This window comes from Notolabrus celidotus, chromosome 10 (genome assembly GCF_009762535.1).
Source record: "Notolabrus celidotus isolate fNotCel1 chromosome 10, fNotCel1.pri, whole genome shotgun sequence".
Classification (NCBI taxonomy): Eukaryota; Metazoa; Chordata; class Actinopteri; order Labriformes; family Labridae; genus Notolabrus; species Notolabrus celidotus.
In genome coordinates this window covers 799,825-818,879 of record NC_048281.1, presented here as the reverse complement: position 1 = coordinate 818,879, position 19,055 = coordinate 799,825, and the positions used below count along the sequence as shown (strand labels likewise).

General features: G+C 42.0%; 1 protein-coding gene across 2 annotated transcripts in view; it reads left to right on the top strand.

The window, feature by feature from the left end:
* The first annotated feature begins 7,715 nt into the window (after window positions 1–7,715).
* Window positions 7,716–19,055, top strand: part of tmeff2a (transmembrane protein with EGF-like and two follistatin-like domains 2a) — a 202,854-nt gene continuing 191,514 nt past the window's right edge. For both annotated transcript variants that reach the window (XM_034693327.1, XM_034693326.1), the window contains exon 1: window positions 7,716–8,439. In XM_034693327.1, the coding sequence (XP_034549218.1) occupies window positions 8,259–8,439 (181 nt within the window). In that variant the 5' untranslated portion in view covers window positions 7,716–8,258. The remainder of the gene's footprint in view (window positions 8,440–19,055) is intronic.

Here is a 19,055-nt window from a genome sequence, read left to right as displayed (position 1 = left end):
TGTAGCTCTGTTTATAGAGACCTGTATACAGTCTGTTAGCTTGTAGCTCTGTTTATAGAGACCAGTATACAGTCTGTTAGCTGGTAGCTCTGTTTATAGAGACCTGTACACAGTCTGTTAGCTTGTAGCTCTTTATAGAGACTTGTATACAGTCTGTTAGCTTGTAGCTCTTTATAGAGACTTGTATACAGTATGTTAGCTTTTAGCTCTGTTTATAGAGACCTGTACACAGTCTGTTAGCTGCTAGCTCTTTATAGAGACCTGTATACAGTCTGTTAGCTGCTAGCTATTCGGTTGCTCTTTATCAGCATGAATGGGATGTTGTACTAAGTCTAAATGCCGTCTTGCCTGTGTTTTCATAGCTACGTGAAGGAAACATCGACGTCCACACCGTTAAAACACGGGACACAGAGGCCTCCACCCCAGCTGTTTCATGTGGAGTCCCCCTCTGACCGGTGAGTTTCAGGCCCGATAAGAACTCCATGAACATGAACGTTGCTTTGACCACTGCTTGCGTGGAGGTATAAATACTGCTCTCTTTTTTATTGTGAGCTATTTTTGATTTACGTACGCAGAAGGTTTTTTTTTAATGCCTGCACAAAATAAAATCCAAACCATTCTCTTTCACTTCACGTGATCTGCATGCTAAATCGCAATCTGAGACCACAGCAGGACAGGCAGACACCATACAGACTAAAGAGATGAGAGACAAAAAGTTTGGCTGATAAAAAATCCTGTGAATGTTAGCTGCTTCTCTAAAAGCTTGGTTTGGTGAAGGAAAGCATGAATAAAAGTGTTCAACGAGGAATCAAATACACAGAATAATTGTATTAATAATCTGTGGGCACAGTCTTCCTCTCCAAAGAGGGAGAGAGCACATTTTGACATCACTTACTCTGAAAATATTAGATAATATTCAAGATATCAATAAGAAATACAGTATATGTACCATATGTGCACAATACACACTGCAGTAGGCACTAAGCACACGCTAGTGATAGTGGTGTCAACTCCTTGCATGGCTAGAAGAAATAACTGTTTACATATGGGGCTGAAGGAAGGGTTATTATGATCGAAATCAAATGCACAGTGCTGTAAGATAATGAGAACCTTTGACTAAACTTCTGATTCTTTCTTCTATGTCAGGTATTGCACAATATTTAACAAGAAGTCAAAAAAGTGGAGCCTGTACACAATGAAGGTGGGTAAGGACTACAAGTACATCACAGACCTCCAGAGCTAAATCCTGCACAGAAAGCTGACAGCAACTGGGGGATGTCAAAGAAGAGAACAAGGAGACCGGATGATCCACGCCAACATGTTTACCTTCAACAGCCATTATTTTTATTTCTGTAATAAATACATTTTCTAATAAAAGTAAATGTAAAACAACTCTTTGATATTGCAATTATTTGTTTATAATGTTGCATGTTACTTGATATGGATTTAAATTATTTTGTGATTTGAAGAGAGAAGGCCAGTGTAAATTTAAAGATTTATTTAACAAATGTATACACAGCACACTCAAGTATTTTTTTACATGAAGATAAAATATATACAAAGGAACTAAAGGGTCACCATACAAGTATTGTATGTAATCCTGTCATAGTTTCATTCACTCTCCACTGAAACCTTTATACTGTCCATGTGGATCTGGGTAAGGGTCACGGATTTTACAGATACAGCAACAAGGTATTACTCCTCAATGACCTGCACCAAGTGCTCCATGCTGCCAGACAACAACCTGCCTGTGCAGCATGGCGGAACTTTCTGTTGCTGTCCCCAGGATATGGAGCTCGTCCCCGGTCGTTGCTCTCCCTCTCGCTCGTATGGCTCTGCCTTGCACTCGACCCCGGTCTCGTCCTCTCCGACCTGAGGTGCTTGGCTCAGGATCGTAATCAGCAGTCATCATGAGAGCTCTAACAAGCACAAAAAACAGTCAATATGTTGTAGTTCCAACACGAAAATGAAGACTGTCAACAATGGTGAACGCTAATAAATATACAGGCACTGTAGCCGTCTAGTAACTAAACATCATGAAATGCTAAATCAAAATAAACATGGCTAGCCGGAGTTATTAGCCCGGCAGCAACAACTTGCTCTAGCTGTATTTCAGATGATAAAAAACAAACACACATAAAGCTAACATGCAGGCTATGCTGTGCATTCTAACTAATTACATAATTTTTTAATGTGGTAATATAATCGGTTTACTTACATGGGAGATAGACGTGTTTTTCCTCCGATGAAAATAAAGTCAATCGCTCGGCGCTCCACAGCTAGCTATGGTGACGTCATCCTCCAGCTGGAGTCTGCCACAGCGCGTTCATGTGTTAGGAGGCGTGTCCCTCCCCTCTCCCTACAGGCTGCTCTGAATGGAGGGGGAGGGCTCTGTTCGGCTGTGTGCTTTCAAAATCAAGCTAACTGCTGCGGCTTTCTCAGGATCTCCTACTCCACCTTTAAACATGGTGGAGGGATCATCACAGTTAAACAAGGTGGAGGGAGCATCACAGTTACACATGGTGGAGGGAGCATAACAGTTAAACACGGTGGAGGGAGCATCACAGTTAAACATGGTGGAGGGAGCATAACAGTTAAACATGGTGGAGGGATTATCACAGTTAAACAAGGTGGAGGGAGCATAACAGTTAAACATGGTGGAGGGAGCATAACAGTTAAACATGGTGGAGGGATCATCACAGTTAAACAAGGTGGAGGGAGCATAACAGTTAAACATGGTGGAGGGATTATCACAGTTAAACAAGGTGGAGGGAGCATAACAGTTAAACAAGGTGGAGGGAGCATAACAGTTAAACATGGTGGAGGGAGCATCACAGTTAAACAAGGTGGAGGGAGCATCACAGTTAAACATGGTGGAGGGATTATCACAGTTAAACAAGGTGGAGGGAGCATAACAGTTAAACAAGGTGGAGGGAGCATAACAGTTAAACATGGTGGAGGGAGCATCACAGTTAAACATGGTGGAGGGAGCATCACAGTTAATCATGGTGGAGGGAGCATCATACTGTGGGGCTGTTTTGCAGCCTTAGGCACAGGGAGTCTTGTTTTGGTGCATGGCATCATGAAAAAAGAATGTTATGTTGACATTTTGAGGGATAATATGAAGAACTCTGCTCTTAGTCTAGGCTTATGTTGGCGCTGGGTCTTCCAACAAGACAATGACCCAAAGCATACGTCAAAATTGGTCCAACAGTTCTTAAAGGACACCAAAACCAAGGCCCTGGAGTGGCCTGTAGAGAGCCCAGATCTAAATACTGTGGAGAATCTGTGGCTGGTGCTCACAGTAAACGTCCATGCTCAGAAAACATGTGCTTTGGACCAGCTGGAACAGTTTGCATTGGAAGAATGGGCCAAAATCCTTCCAGAGACATGTACTGACCTTGTAAAGAACTATTTCAAGAGCTTGTTGTCAGGTGTGGCTCAGAAAGGGTGCACCATTGACTGCTTAGGGCCAGGGGGCTAATCATTTTGGAGACGTCATTTTTACCTTTTCTTGTTTCAATTCATTGCATCAATAAAATATCCAAATCAAACTTTGGGAACATTTTGTCTTTGTTATTTTTGAAACAAATAAACTATAAACACTTGTTGTCATTGTCATGGAGAAATCAAGGGTTTTATCTGATTTCACAAGGGGGGCTTATCATTTCAACTGTATAACAGGTCCTGCTTGTGCATACATTTTTCACCTAAGTCAGTAAACTCTATTGTATTTATAATGTCCAAGTTGAATATAATATGAAAGATTAAATGATGAGTCAGAAACTCTAACCCACATCATTCAAACTCAGTAACATTGCAGTGAACCTGTGACATTTCTTTACTTTGTGTATTACCCTGAGGAATATCTGATTGGCTAATAAATATAATTCATTACTCAACCAAAATGTTTTGTTTCAATGCACCAACCCAAAATGTAAAGTAACATTAATCATCTGTTGGAACTGCGTGGCAGATGTGCATCAAAAATAATGTCCCACAGATTGGATTCACACACATCCATACTCAGAAATGCTGCTATCATCAATATTTTTATACTCATATTTACAATGGAGCATTTAACAAAGTGTGTAAAAGGCGTCAATTATAGAAAGAAAACTGTCTCCTGACTCTGCAGTTCCTCACGTCCCTGCAGAGCCCTTTGCCTGTTCTTTTTTATATTTAACACCTCAATTAAACTACTTAAAGTCCTTTAACTGCTCTCATCAGCATCATTTTCTGTTCCAACAAGCAACTGTTTCCAGCACAAAAAGCTCTAAAAAGCCACAGTACACTGTACTCAGCATCAAACAGAAGACTGAGAGGGTTAGCAACCGTCTGATGAGCACAGTGGAGCTAAAGAGACAGAGGCTTATGATCATCAGGTATCAGGAAACATAGCTCCAATGAATGCAAATATCTCTCTGTATCTGCTGGATGTGTGAATTTGCCACTCTTTGCTGATGAGTTTGCAGTATCAACCTAAAGGTTATAATATGTCAGTATCATGTATACAGTTTGTTTCTATACTGCTCCCAAGTGGCCCAAAAATCTATCACGGGTTAATTCACCCATCAGTCAAAAACAAGTGTTAGCATTCGTCTGGTGTCTCAAGGATTTTCACTCCGAAATGTTCTGAGTTTCTCCAAAACCAAGAAGAGATATCTCCACTTTGCTTTAAAGTGCTTTAATTCATCTGCAACTTGACTGCTGTTTGGTGGAGTATTGTGGTTTCAATTCAATGAATTATCATTTTATGAGTCGAGCAGAAACAAAAAGTCTTGCCCTCCATTATCTCTGATGCAACATAAAACTTAGCGCATGCTCCTATAAACTAAAAAAACAAACTTATAAGAACATTTTAGCCTTGAAAATACAAAACATGAATATGCACAGTATAGAATTTAGGAAAGAGTGCATCTCAGGATGTGAAGGGTTTGCGGTTCAGATTAAAATGTGTTTGTTCTTTGTTTACACTAAGCTGAGAACCTCATTTAGAAGCTTCACATCCCATAATTTATAAAAGCCTCAACATAAAAACAAGCAATATGGTGGGATCTAGTGTCTGCTGCCTGAGGCTGAGTTAGCCTCAGTAAAGGAAGCAGATTTTATTCCCACCATTGGGGTAGGTAGTGCTCCTTGTTGGGCGGGATTGATGATCGAGTTGGGTCAAGGGTCAAGTTGCGATGCTCAAATCAAACGTGTTGCTAATTTAAAGTACAATGTTTCCTCCAACTTTGCCTCTTGTCCGTCTATGAAAGACTGCATAGAGGAAGTGGACTTTGAATGTGGCTTTAAAAGTGATGCCGGGATAGTAAAATGTCTTAATCTGCATTATGTCTGATGTCCTGCAGGGGGAGCCTCACTGGTCACAAAAAAAGCTGGAATACATCAAACCAGATGGCAAGTTAAATGTACCCATTCATTTCTAAATTAGTTAATGGTTTCTATCCCTTTTTCCAAGTCAACTTCCACTCAGAAAGGTGTTCAGTCTGTCAGATACTCCCAGTCAAAGTAAAACGCCTCTAAAGCTAAGTTTGCTTTAAGGTACTGATAAAGGTAATTGACAAGTAGATAAGACAGTGACCTGTGAAATGTGAGTTCAACCTGTTTTCCAAATATAATCAGTCACATATCACCCACTAACAAAGACAACACTTATCATATCTGCTTCTTTTATACAGTCTATGGCGTTCATGCAGCAAGTTTCTTTTATCAGCAGCCATTTCACTGTGAAATTCTCACACTCTGTCTCCACAGTCACACTCGGTTTCCTTCGTGGTCGGTGAGTTAAAGAAAGTGTTCTTTAGTCAGTTGGCTCATGCCTGTATGGGATCTCCTTCCAGATGGTGAGGGGTCTAACAGGTGGAGGCCGAGGTGTGATGGGTCTCCGGTGATGCAACAGGCTCTATGCTGCAATGATTTTGCTGGAAATGGCTGAAGAGAGTCATCATATATTTAATTATACAGTAAATGTGCTGATCATTAAACCAAAACAATGAGCTCAAAGGGCCCCTAAAATCTCTGTAACTGCATGGTAGATAGACCATTCACAGTAACGCCAGTTTAGAGGAAATCTCAATCTCACACACAGACCGAGATGAATAATGACAATGTTGGGAAAAAACAACAACATGGGTGTAACCACATAGGTGCTGCTGGTTGTTAGCAGGGGTGCATCTCGCTTGGCTGGAAGTGAAGCTTCCAGCAAAGCGTCTGCCCCCTGGTGGCTGGCTGCAGTATAGGTCAAAAACTCTGTCTCCCCCATTCATTTGAATGGGGCTGCAGTCACACTTTAAAAAATAAATACACGTGGTACGAATGTTTCTCCCATCCGTATGCTGTGGTGATATGTAGTTAGTATTTGACTGTTTTGTGTTGAAGGCCTCTTTTTTCTGAAAAGTTTCTTCTTCGTTAGTTATTAGAGGTTAAAAAACTGGGCACAGCATCTTGTGACGCTACGCTGTAGGGCGGAGCTCGTTACCGTGGCTTCACAGGCTCTGGCTGCACATTATTTACAGTCTATGGTTGTTAGCATTCTGTTTAAGCATGACTGCATGTGCAAATGATCTGAGATATTCTTGCAGTGGGTTCTAATGCAATGAGAGTGTTGATGAACTGCCTTCTTTGACAGTTCGTATAAATGTAGTCATTATCACCCTCATGTCACATAACTGTGTTTACCTTCCCTACCTTATCAATGTTTGTGTGTGTGTGTGTGTGTGTGTGTGTGTGTGTGTGTGCAAGAAGAAATCCTAGTTATTTTCCACACTGTAATATCACAAAGGACCAATTGCATGCACATGTTGCGGTGTGTTTGTTCATTAATGACCACTCTGTAAACCAAAGCAGTTGAACTCTTGTGTGTCATGAACCCAATCATCTGACACCAGACAGTGATATTTCCATGTAGTGATCTTTAGCTAATGAAAGGATTATTTGTTTAAAAGCAATGCCAGCTTTGCTTCCCTGCTATGAGGTCAAGTGTCCTCATAGCCGTGTCAGGCTTTAACAGCAGCCTCTTTGTTTTATCTGTATAGGGGCTTTTTGAAGCGCATGGCTTCTAATTTTCTTGGTTCAAAGACATTGGACTTGACCTCTTTTACTGGCACAGATGCTGCCACTTTTTATGGCTTTCATGGCCGAAAGCATGTCAATTACCAGTTGCATCCTGCCCCCTGTGACAGCTGTAGCTTATGTCCAAAACTATATGAATAATATTGGTCTCTTTGGATTGCCTGCAGGCGGAGACCTAGGAATAGCATCAGTGTAGTTTCAAAGCAGAGCAATTATCCCAGGCCAGGCTGGACGAATCGATTCCTGCAGACTTTTTAAATGCTCCTGGCCAATTATAAAGGCAGTGCATCTTCCCCTATACTGCCTATCTGTGGTGGAGGCATCACCAGCTGATGAGGTTAAGTCTGAAGCCCACTGTGTTTCCTTTTTTTATAATCAGTATTTCTCCCTTTTGCTACACCCCCAGTAAGATATTCAAATTATTATGAAGGGACCCCCCCCCCCCCCATCTCCCCCTCCTCTTCCTCGCATCATACTCCACGTGATCAGAAGCAAGGTAGACACTAGCTGCTGGTGAGAGAGAGAGAGAGAGAGAGAGAGAGAGAGAGAGAGAGAGAGAGAGAGAGAGAGAGAGAGAGAGAGAGAGAGACCAACTCGCCGCGACTCAGAGCTCACAGCACATACAGAGTAAACGAGAGGACCGATCCGCTCGTGCAGGGTGAGCTGCTCGTTCCACCCGTGGATACTATTACACAACAACTGCCGTCGACTCCAGACATTGTCCGTGGGATACTCTCGCTACATCATCTCGCATTTGCAGTTTTTATTACCTCCTTTTGCACCACCTTCTCTCCCTTTTTTTTTCTTTCCCATCTTCCCTCCCTTCTCCCACATCCTCGAGCATCCTCCCCTTCTTTCTGGCAAGTCTCTCCGGCTAACTTTTCCACCCGACTCCATCCCACACAGCCTCCTACATCGCTCACCAACTCTCGGCAGGCAATTTCCTTCCACTGTCCTGGTCCTCCTCCTCCACTTGCAGCAACCTCCCCTTTGGATCGGGAGGAACCCATTCGGACAGTCTACGCGGGGTTCTTTCTTTGCTACATGGGGCGCACGGTCTCGCTCGGAAAATGGTCTGCTGTCGGTCTCTAGGCGCCCCGCTGAACCTGCTGGGATTGGAGTTGCCGGTGCGCGTCTGCGTGTCTTTCCCACCTCGCCTGTGCTGTCGGGGCCAGTGAGATATGGGTGTCTCTGAGGCACCGCTCGAGAAGCCCAGACGGCTGCGCCAGTGGAGCGGGACAGCGGGAGGCTGGCTCCGGATCACCCTCGTCTCGTTTCTCGCCACTTTACCTGTGGAGCAACTGCGCGCCTTCCCGTCCTCCCTCAGCGACTGCCAGACGCCGACCGGCTGGAACTGCTCCGGTGAGAGTCATGTCATGAAGGCACAGTTTCAGGCTTTGTTTGGGCTTTATGTTCATTGCGCACACATTATGAACACAAGTTAAACATGCAGGGCGAGCGAACACGCAGGATTTTACGCAGTGACTGAATCAAAGTTTTGGAGGATATTTTATAACAGACACTGATTTCTTCTTATTGTGGCTTTATGTTTGTGTCCTGTAAGCCTGCTCAGGTTTGGTGTCAGTGCTGCGGAGCTCACAGTGAGCTCTGCAAAGCTCAGTGATGAGAGGATGCAGAGTTTTGGGGCTGCTTGATAGGCATTTCAGCCTGGTCGAGTTTGTCTCGCTGCACGACAGAAACACAGGCACCGATGGGGTCAGAGTGATCACCTGGCAGGTAGAGGAAGGACATTTTCGATCCGAGACAAGGTGAAAACAACACAGTGAGGGGGTTTTGGGGTAGACATGTAGAGGAAGATAATTGGCAAAGATTGTTGCCTCAATAACGTGACGCACGCAACATAAATAATAACACTGAGACTTCTTGGATCGGACACTCACATATAAGCAGGTTTTGTTCTGCTCTTACATTGCGGGCTAGAATTGCACCAGGAAATTATAAATCAAGTTTGATGGTTTTATCTGGCATCCTAGCAGTTTAATCGTGCCTTACTTTGGACTAAATCTTAATGTAGTCGTTTCTTTTATTGGCCACCGAGCTGTAAACTTGTTTTCCGTCCTCGGTGCCCAAAGCGATAAAGGGATCGGGACCGGGCTGCAGAGCACACGCACACACACACACACGCACACACACACAGCCTCGCCTCGCCTCCCTTTGTAAATCAGCCGACTGTGCCGCCATATATTTCCCCTGTCGCCTGTCCAAGTCTGAACCCTTAAAATAGCTCCGAGCCGATCCCACACACTCACGGGCAGCAGCAGCAGCAGTATTGATATTATAGCTCATAACAGCCACACATCAATGTGGAGCCATGACTGCCGTTTGCAGCCCGACACTGATTGTCGGTAGCCTTGGATGACATGTTAATACAAAGAGAGGGAAACATGTCCATGATATATTACAAGCACCACAGAAAGATTCTGTGTGGTGACAGCAGGTAGCTGGCTGGAGATAAAAAAAAAAAGAAACATAGCTTCCAACCCAACTGTAATTTATTTTCACTTTACTTGTCATCAGTGAAATTCTGTCAGGAGAGAGGAACCTTATTTGGATATCAAAGTTTTAAAAATGAATTTGATTATGGTAATTGGCTCATTAAGACCGGCTTAATTAAAACCCACACAAGACTAAAGGAGAAATACCTTTTTATTATTGTGGTTTAGAAAATTCGGAAAATTGCTGTCATTATTTGAAGCACCTTTGGTAATTAAATTCTCTCAGTATGAAGCTTAAAAGAGGTTGCTGTAACTGCCTTTGTTTTAACAGTTATCTGTTGGGTTTTTTTTAAATTCAAAGGTAGTTTAGGTCAAAGAGTTGTCTTTTCAGAATCTATATTAAGTGGCATTAGCTGTGATGAATTAGCTCATCTGTTTTGCTAATATACTATGCATGGATTCATTCTCCCATCTCAGCCTTAGTCTGTTTATTTCTTTTATCCTTAACATCCATATGTATAGTCTTGTGTCAGAGGATGATTTCATGCTGCTGTTGATGTTGGAGATGATCCGCTGGTAATGCCCGATAATGCTACGTGATGCATCCTGTCCAAACACACACTTGTCCTTACCTCCCCACTTCCTGACACACTCTTGTATGCATTTAGGCGGAGGCTTTTATCCAACACGCCTTGAAGGGGGCTTAAGTGCACATACTGAGAACTGTACAAGCACACACACACACACACACACACACACACACACACACACACGTACTTGCACAAACACACACCCAGCATCAATTAGAATTAATAGAATGGAACGAGTGACATTAGGTTCATGGTGAAAAAGATAACCCCCTCACAATAATAATTATAAAAACAGACGTAATTGTGGTGGTTTAATTATCTACTCCCTGCTGTACATCATGGACTCTCACAACAACACTAATGTGTGACTGTGTCCAGTCCAGGGACAAAAGACGAGGCTGAAAAACAAGCAGCAATGTTCTCAATGTCATTTTAGTGCTAAGACGTGAATAAGCAGTAAATGGGGCAGCAGTACTCACTGTGCACAAGAACTGGATCAGGTTCTGAAAACAGAGGGGGAGAAACTTGATTCAACAAAGATTGTCATTCTGTTTGGGTTGCATCTGTGGATGGTATGAACAACTGCCACTGAAGTCCTCACTGAGGCAGAACAGAGGATCCTAAACTGATCTTGACACTTAGTTAAACTCTGTTCCCTCGGGAGTGCAGATTTGGTCTCCAGATGCCTTAAGTGAACCCAGTGTGTCATTGGGATAAATGCAATGTGTTGAACTGCACCAGGCAGAAATGAAGATACACTTTTCCTATGAGTCATATTTCATTTTTAATTGAGCGAATATGTTCTCATTTTTTAGACAGGCCGCAAGTTTGTATATGGTAGCCAGATAATTGGGTCTTAAGGTTAAGGTGTGGGATCACGCAATCTACACATTAGCAGTGCCAGAGTGAAACTTCACCAGACGTGAAAATGATGACTGCTGTGAAATGTTTTTGTCACAAAGACCACATCCTGGAGGTGATAGAAAATGTGTTATTATGAGCAAATCCCAAATCCTTCATTCTTCAGTTTCTGTTGAAATAAAGCAACAGGTAAGGAGAATGGTGCAGGTCCTTTTAGACCCTTTCTACATAGATGTTTTCATGCACCTCAACAGGGAAAGAATGAGTGTGAAAATCATATAAATCACATCTCAGTTTCATCTCACAGAATTTTCTTTCTAGCACTGTACCTGCTGGTTCACCGTCACACATAACTTAGTAGAAGACTTGGATAAAAAAACTTCTTTCCCTCAACAAGTCAAAATATCTCCTGTGAAAAAGGTGTGTTGATCTAATTATTTCCTGAGCTGGAAGTGGGGTTCATACCTCTTGCTGTGTCGTGAATACAGTAGTAAACTCGCTAATAAGCAGATGAACGAATAAACAGACCGTTTCCTCAGTGAAACTTTAGATCAAACATTTTCAATTATTTCAAGCGTGTTTGAAATGTCAAGTTTCAGTCTGATATTTACTTTCCATATAGTTCTTTTTTGTTTCAACCATTCGTTTAGAAATGTTTGGCTGAACCTGCTTTAGGGCCTGTGTCCACTAACAGTAGTTTTTTGCACTGGATGTGCTCATGACCTCAATTTCAGAGCACTTCTCACCTGGGCTTACTGTGGACAAAATTAGTCCCACAGCACGTCTGCTTCCCTTGGTAGTGACCTATAAGTCTGGTTTAAAATGCTCTGTGGTTCATATTTGCCTTTTTCAATTACATTTTAAAAAAGACAACGTAAAAACAACTGATTGAAATCATAGCATTAGGTAGGTTGTAACTAGGGATGTACATTTTAAGTATTTTACGTGATTCCTTTTTGGAAATGATAACGATCAATTATTGATTAATAAATTCAAATAACATTATTATGTCATAAACAAGGCCAAATACGGTGTTTTCCCCCTAAATAATATTTTCTACAGCAACAAAATGCATATAACTGACAGTATTGAATACTGGTACATCCTTAACGCTGATTATCAATGATCAGGCTCATAGAAATATTCTCAGCGGACATAGTCTTATAAAGTGAAGGCTCATAATACTAACAGAAAAGCACTTCAGACTCACAGTGTCCAGTTTTCTGTCTACCTGTTCTTATTGAGAGAAATAAACATGTATTTGGTCAGGTGTCAGTCGGGAGCACAACCTGGTCAGAATCAGTCCAGCTGCAGAAGAGCTCAGACGGCTCTGATGTTGCTGATCTGCAAACATTGCATACTAGCAACTCCCACCAGTCTGTTGGTTTTGTATCTAGAGGTGGAAATGTCCTGTTTAAAGTTGTCAACCTTAGGTATCTCTGTCGTTGTTGGCAGCAGTTGCGTATTGATCCTCTTTTAAAAAGCGCATGTGGAGACCTGACGCACAGCTGCAGCCGCCAGCTGAGTGTCTCCACTGTGTGCAACACCTTTAACAGCTGATTCACATTGAAACATGCTTTAAACTTAAAACACCTCCCTGATAGATGAGTGTAATATGAGACCACATGATGTTTGTTCCACGTGACTGAAAATTGAAAACAAAAATGTGTGTTTCGAGTAATTTCTCAACAATCAATTAATCGATAATCTATTAATTGTGGTCATCCCTAGTTGTAAGATTAGCAGCAGCTCTGTTTGTCCTCCGTACAGACCTCCACCACTGATTTTGACAAAGTTGATATCCAAAGTCTCGCCCCCTTCTTGAAATTGATTTATTGGTGATAGAATGGGACATTAACGAGCGAGCTGGTCGAACTACTTCAACTGGTAGCGCTGGTATCACAGCAAAACAACACAGCTTGGCTGAAGGCGTGCATGTGCCAAGGATGCTGAGTTCTGAAAACACTCAACTGCATTAGTTTTATAGATAAAATGGTGCTGCCAGTGTGCAAAATATTGTGAGTGGATACAGGCCCTAATGCTCCTCATTTTTAAAAGCTTGTTGCTGAAAATGAAAGTCTGTTTATCTGGCTATCACTGACTACAGTTGTCTGCTGCTGGATTACAGCTGATCAGGGAGGTGAGAAGGAACAAATCAAGTGAAGTAGTTTGCAGTAAAAAACAAAACGATGAGCAGGAAGACACTGAGAGTCCCTCTGCTGCTGAGAAATGTAGAGCTGTGTGGAGGAAAAATCTCATGGTGACTTTTAGAAAGATCTGCTGGGACTGACAGTGGAGCTGAATGATAAATCTTTGGGCCAATATAATCCGGTGACAGATACTAGTATAAATCAGTATATATGTTGTTTGATACAATACTGATACAAAAACTGCTTCTGCAGATTATGTGACCAGAAAACAATGCTCAGGGTGATTTAGAAATGGTGCACTTTTCTCCCCAAGCCAAATCCATACTTCTAAATACTTGCAGCACTGTCTGCAGCGCATGTAGCAGAGAGCAACTTAGTAGGGATGGGCATTTCAAGCCATGCTCAGTCTCTGGAAATACGTGTGTAGTAGTGTGAGATGCAGAAACGGAGAAAATCGCCGCGACTGTCTTCTTCTTTTGCCATTTAATGCAGTTAGCATTCTTCTTCTTCTGTTTGCTAATGCGGTTAGCAAACAGCTTTAAGATGCTCTATAACCACCGTCTGGAGGGAATACTGATGAAAAATTGTACTTTTAAAATGAGAAAATATTCAAAGTAACTCTACTATTTTTACAAAGTGAACAAATTTGAATATTAGAAAATAATTGCCCATCCCTACAACTTAGTCAACAGTGGTTTGCATTGATCCAAATGAAATGATCTACTATCTAGCACAGATTTTCACTATTTTAGTCACCATATTGAGATTATATGAATATTCCATCGCTCAGTTTGGAACAGTGTAGGTGTCAAAATATCATTTTGGTCCAGTTCTAGGCTTATTTATAGATACAGCTTGAAGGAGTTTTAAGCAACACAACAAACTGTAGTGTTTTTAATGAGCAATGCAGTTGATGAGGTTGTGCTGCATTGTGGAATTTCCTACTGTGTGAAGCTAAAACTGTAATAATTGAGTTTCTATACGAGTAAATGAATGTAAAAAGCCAACTCTTTTCAAACAAGCTGGCAGGTTGTTTATGTATTTATCCTGCACGGTTGACTGTGTAGTCATCATTTTGTGTAATTATCACAGTCAAAGCATTGGTGGCACTTTGCCTGTAATTTTCTGGCTTGTATCACTTGAGATAAATGAGCAAAGTCTGTGTTATCTTTAATAGGTGCACTTGCAGACTTTGGCCCAAAAAATCTGCTCATGTGTTTTTGCCATTTTATTTATGTGCATCTAAAAGAAGTTGAAGCTCACAATATTAGTATTAATCCCTTGCTGAATGGATCCCTTGGCTCCACTTAGTCCAATTCAGTTTGTCAGCGATTTAACTTTAATGGTGGTGCTGTGTGAATGTTTATCACAATATTTATTTACCTCATGATATCTCCTCTCCTGTGGGGCTGTTTCTATGCAGGGACCACTGTCCTTTCTTCCCTGAATCCCCCTGCTATTATTGTCTCTCAAAGGCCACGTGGTGCTTTGATAGTTGAAGCGACAGGGATGAGTGCAGAATATGCAAAGCCCCCTGTAAATCCCATCAAGTGGAGTGAATTACCAGTGGTCTGGAGAGAATCACCCATCTGCTTTCAAAATGTGTCAACATGGAGGTCAGAAATGCTGGTAGTGCATGCAGGTCTGCACCTCTGGCAGAACTCTAAATTGAAAGGCAAGGCAGCAGTACGGAGGTGTAATAAAAATGAGCCAAAAGTTAGTGATTGGCTGCACTGAGGGAGCTTTAAAGAGTTCTTTAATCGAAAATGTTTTACTTTCCTTTGCAGAAAAAGCACCTTTAAAGACCTGCTGTAATTAAAGCACCCTGTCTGATGATTATGTGAGTGCTTTTAGTGCGAAGAGTAATTGTGCCTTTTAATAACCTAACATTATAAAGGCTGAGCATCACTCTCTCCATGACAAACATTTAAAAACCTGTTGCAAAGTTGTAAAAAAGAAATGAGGCCTCCAGCACGAGAGAGGTCAAGAAAGGATGTCTCACCAATGTGGTTATTCAGCCTTCATTATTTATTCAGCCTGCTTAATAATTGATCAGAACAACGCTTAAAACAGGGGGGAAGGACTCCTCGTTCTTCTCAGGGCTGTGAAACTGCAGGTATGCGAGGTAGGAGGAGATGCATTTGGCTGACAAACTCTCTCTTTTAGACGAGTAAGTGCTTCACTTGCCCTCTTAATCGTTAGCATACAAACATTACCTTTTCAATATTTGATGTTTGCCAGCTTGTTTTCGTTAATTATTCAGCTCACTGTAATCTCCCCCTTGAACGGCAGGCCAGGGGCAGGAAGTGTACGTTTCCCAGGCCTCTGACACTGTGTTACTCAAGGTGCTCATAGAATCTGTGTAAACAGCACATTAACATTTAGTGGAGGACGAGGTTAAAGACAAAGATTTCATTAGATGGAAATACCAAAAAAGTAAAATAAATGACATGAGGATACAACCATGAGGGTTTCTAGTAAAAACAGTAACTCAAATTATAATATTCAGCTAATCACAAGGTTTTAATATATCATCTCTATCAAATGTGTACCGTTATTCACTGGTGATATATTTCCCTTCTAGTGTTAGCCAGTCACTGTCTCCAGGAGAATCTCCACAATAATTATTTTCAATTTCAATGATTAAGGATTAATGTCAATTAGCTCTATATTATACTCTATTTAATGTCGGCAATCAAAAGTAGTCTTCAGAATAACTAGCATTTGGCTTTACAGTTCATGGAGTTGAAGGTTTGAAAGAATTGTGCATCATTTTCTTTTCAAGCACCTGAATGCAGAAATTAGAGTTTTTGAGTTCGCTTGATATCACACAATGCTGTCCTGGATTTAAGAGCTGCAATGAAAATGAATTATATTGTAACTTTATAGTGATATTCTAACAATTTCAATGAAAATGTCTGTGTTACGATGTGTACAGAAAGTGTCATAAAGACTTTTGTAGCGCTGAATAAGTCAGGTCAATAAATTAGCAGTTGGCACTTTGTCAGTTCAGTTCAAGGAGGAGAAAAACGTTATATAAGTAGAGCTAACTATTAATTATAACACTTTCAAGTGGTAAGAGTACGGAGCCTCTAAAGTTCCAAGAGGTGATAATTACGATCCTGTGCACACGCTATTAACCTGTAGTGGTAATAATTCCACTTGCTATCAGTTCCCATCATTTTTAAGAAAATGTAATTATTTGCCAGTAATTTAGTAACTGTAGTGTGAGTACTCTATCTGTGCTCTGATCATAGACTGTAAATAAAAATGGACAGAGTTGCTCAGCCTCTTCCTGTTGTACGGTTCTGTAACCAAAAAAACCCGCTCCAGGGCGCAGCCAACGTGCAGCCAGAGTCTGCGAAGCCACAGAATTTCTGTGGTCGCCACGGTAATTTCTGTGTCGGCACGGTAACGAGCTCTGCCTTGCAGCGTAGCGTCCCGAGATCCTATGGAGTTTCTCTCTACGGCAGCTGTGAATCAAAGCAAACCTGGAAGTAAAACACAGTTTTTGAAACTCTAATAACTAACGAAGAAGAAAGTTTACAGAAAAAAGAGGCCTTGAACACAAAACAGTCAAATAATAACTACATATCACCACAGCATACAGATGTGAGAAACATTCGTACCATGTAGGGATGGGTACCTTTCACATCTGAACCAATACGGTACAGATACCCGGTACCTGGGAATCGGTACCGGTACTCAACGGTACCAATTTTCGGTACTTTTGTGTGTTTATGTAGTAATAAATGTTAATAAAAAAAAAATCTCAAATTTGTTTAATTTAACATATTTATTTAATTTAACATGAAATGAACAGAAACAGGATTATATAGGTGATTAGATATATTAGCTGACATGTGCTCGTGGCGTCTAATTGCTCTTTCGGGAGTTTATCAATGAACACACGTGAATGTCTGCGGACGGGAAAAAGTCGCTGTCGCTTTATATTAACAGGACACACAACTTAAGGCTGATTTATACTTCTGTGTCGTCCCTACGCTGCAGGGGCTGACACGGACATGAGCCCCACATACTTCTGCGTTGATGTGTCCGTGTCGCGCAGCAATTCTCCTCCGAAACGCTAGAGGGCAGTGTGGTCTCTCTGATAGCCGGTCGCCTGCTTCCGGCCCCGCTACGATCTCTGTTTACTTTTCCACATCGATTCAGAGCGTGTTCTGTTAATCTACAGCTGATACATGTTGCTGTTTATCATACAGACATGATTACATGAAGAATAGAGAGGAGGAGATGAAATACACGACCGATGTGCGGCCGATGTCCGGGATCCCGGAAGTGCCGTGAATGCGGGAAAGACAAAGCCGTCGAGAGGACCAATCACAGAGCTTGCGGTCCGCGTCGGCTCTACGCGTAGTTACATTTTGGAGGAGGTGCACGTCAGCTACGTGCATAGGTCTCTGCGTAGGTACGGGAGCTACGCAGACCTACGGTGTAGGCTACGCCGTCGATTCGACGCAGAAGTATAAATCAGCCTTTACTTGTTGGGCATTCACACACACAGGAACGGTTATAAACAGGGTAGTTAGTTGGAGAGAGAGGGTCCGTCTCAACCATAGACTGTATAAAATAAACTAAATCCTCCTGCAGTTCTGCCTCGCGGTGAGTGCGTGCACCCGTCGGCTGCAGGCTCCGTTTGGCGCGCTCCCGCGCAGAGAGCAGAGAGCAGAGAGCAGAGAGCAGAGCAGAGACGTCCACCCGGTCAGTCTCTGACTTTATTACAGAGCTAAAGTATGGAAAATCACCTCCTCTTCCACTCCCGCACAGTCAAAGGGATGCGTTCAGGTACCGTAACATGGTACCGTTTGATTTTACGTGAGTCGGTACTCGGTAGTACCGACAGAATTCGGTCGGTACCTATAAAAGTACCGAATTCGGTACCCATCCCTAGTACCACGTGTATTAATTTCTTAAAGTTTGACTGCAGCCCCATTCAAATGAATGGGGGAGACTGAGTTTTGACCTATACTGCAGCCAGCCACCAGGGGTCAGACGCTATGCTGGAAGCTTCACTTCCAGCTGAGCGAGCTGGCATTTTGTGTGTAACATTTGCGCCCTCTGCTGGGCAGAGTTGAAGGATGCCCCATGTAACATTGATTTGTAACAAGCTCTGCTAACATATGTTAAATGAAGTCAGTTTTTCTCTATGAAAGGTCTGTTTATCTGTGTGGTATGTTTGACAGACGCTCCAAGCTTACTATGAAACACTTGCTGTAGAATAATCGTAGTTCACCACATATGCTTTGCTAGCTTGTAGGGATGGGTATTTCAAGCCAAAATACTATTCATTTAGTATTAAATTCGAATAATTCCCCCCCACGCACCCACACACACACCCACACCCACACACCCACACACCCACACACACACACACACCTGTCCCATTAACAGCCTGTTTGTGTGGCAGTCATGTTAACTAGCAGCAGGACGAGGTGCTGCTAGTAGCGGGCACTGACAGCGTCTGTCTCGATCTTTATGTTGGTGTTACTGTGACGCAGCGTGGCGTGTGTGTTTACATGTCACAGCTATGTTCAGTCTCTGGAAATACGTGTGTAGCAGTGTGAGATTCAGAAACAGAAAATCACTGTGAATGTCGCTGAATTTTCTTCTTCTGTTGCTATTTAATGCAGTTAGCATTCTTCTTCTTCTGTTACTAATACGGTTAGCAAACAGCTTTAAGACGCTCTATAGCCGCCGTCTGGCAGGAATACCGTAGTACAACCAGGCACTGGTAAAAACAATAAAAAATTGTACTTTTAAAATGAGAAAATATTCAAAGTCACTCTAGGATTTTTTACAAAGTGAACGAATATGCAAATATTTGAAAATCATTGCCCATCCCTACTAGCTAGGTCATAGCTATAGCAGTGTTCTCTGTGGTGTGGGAACACTCTCCCACA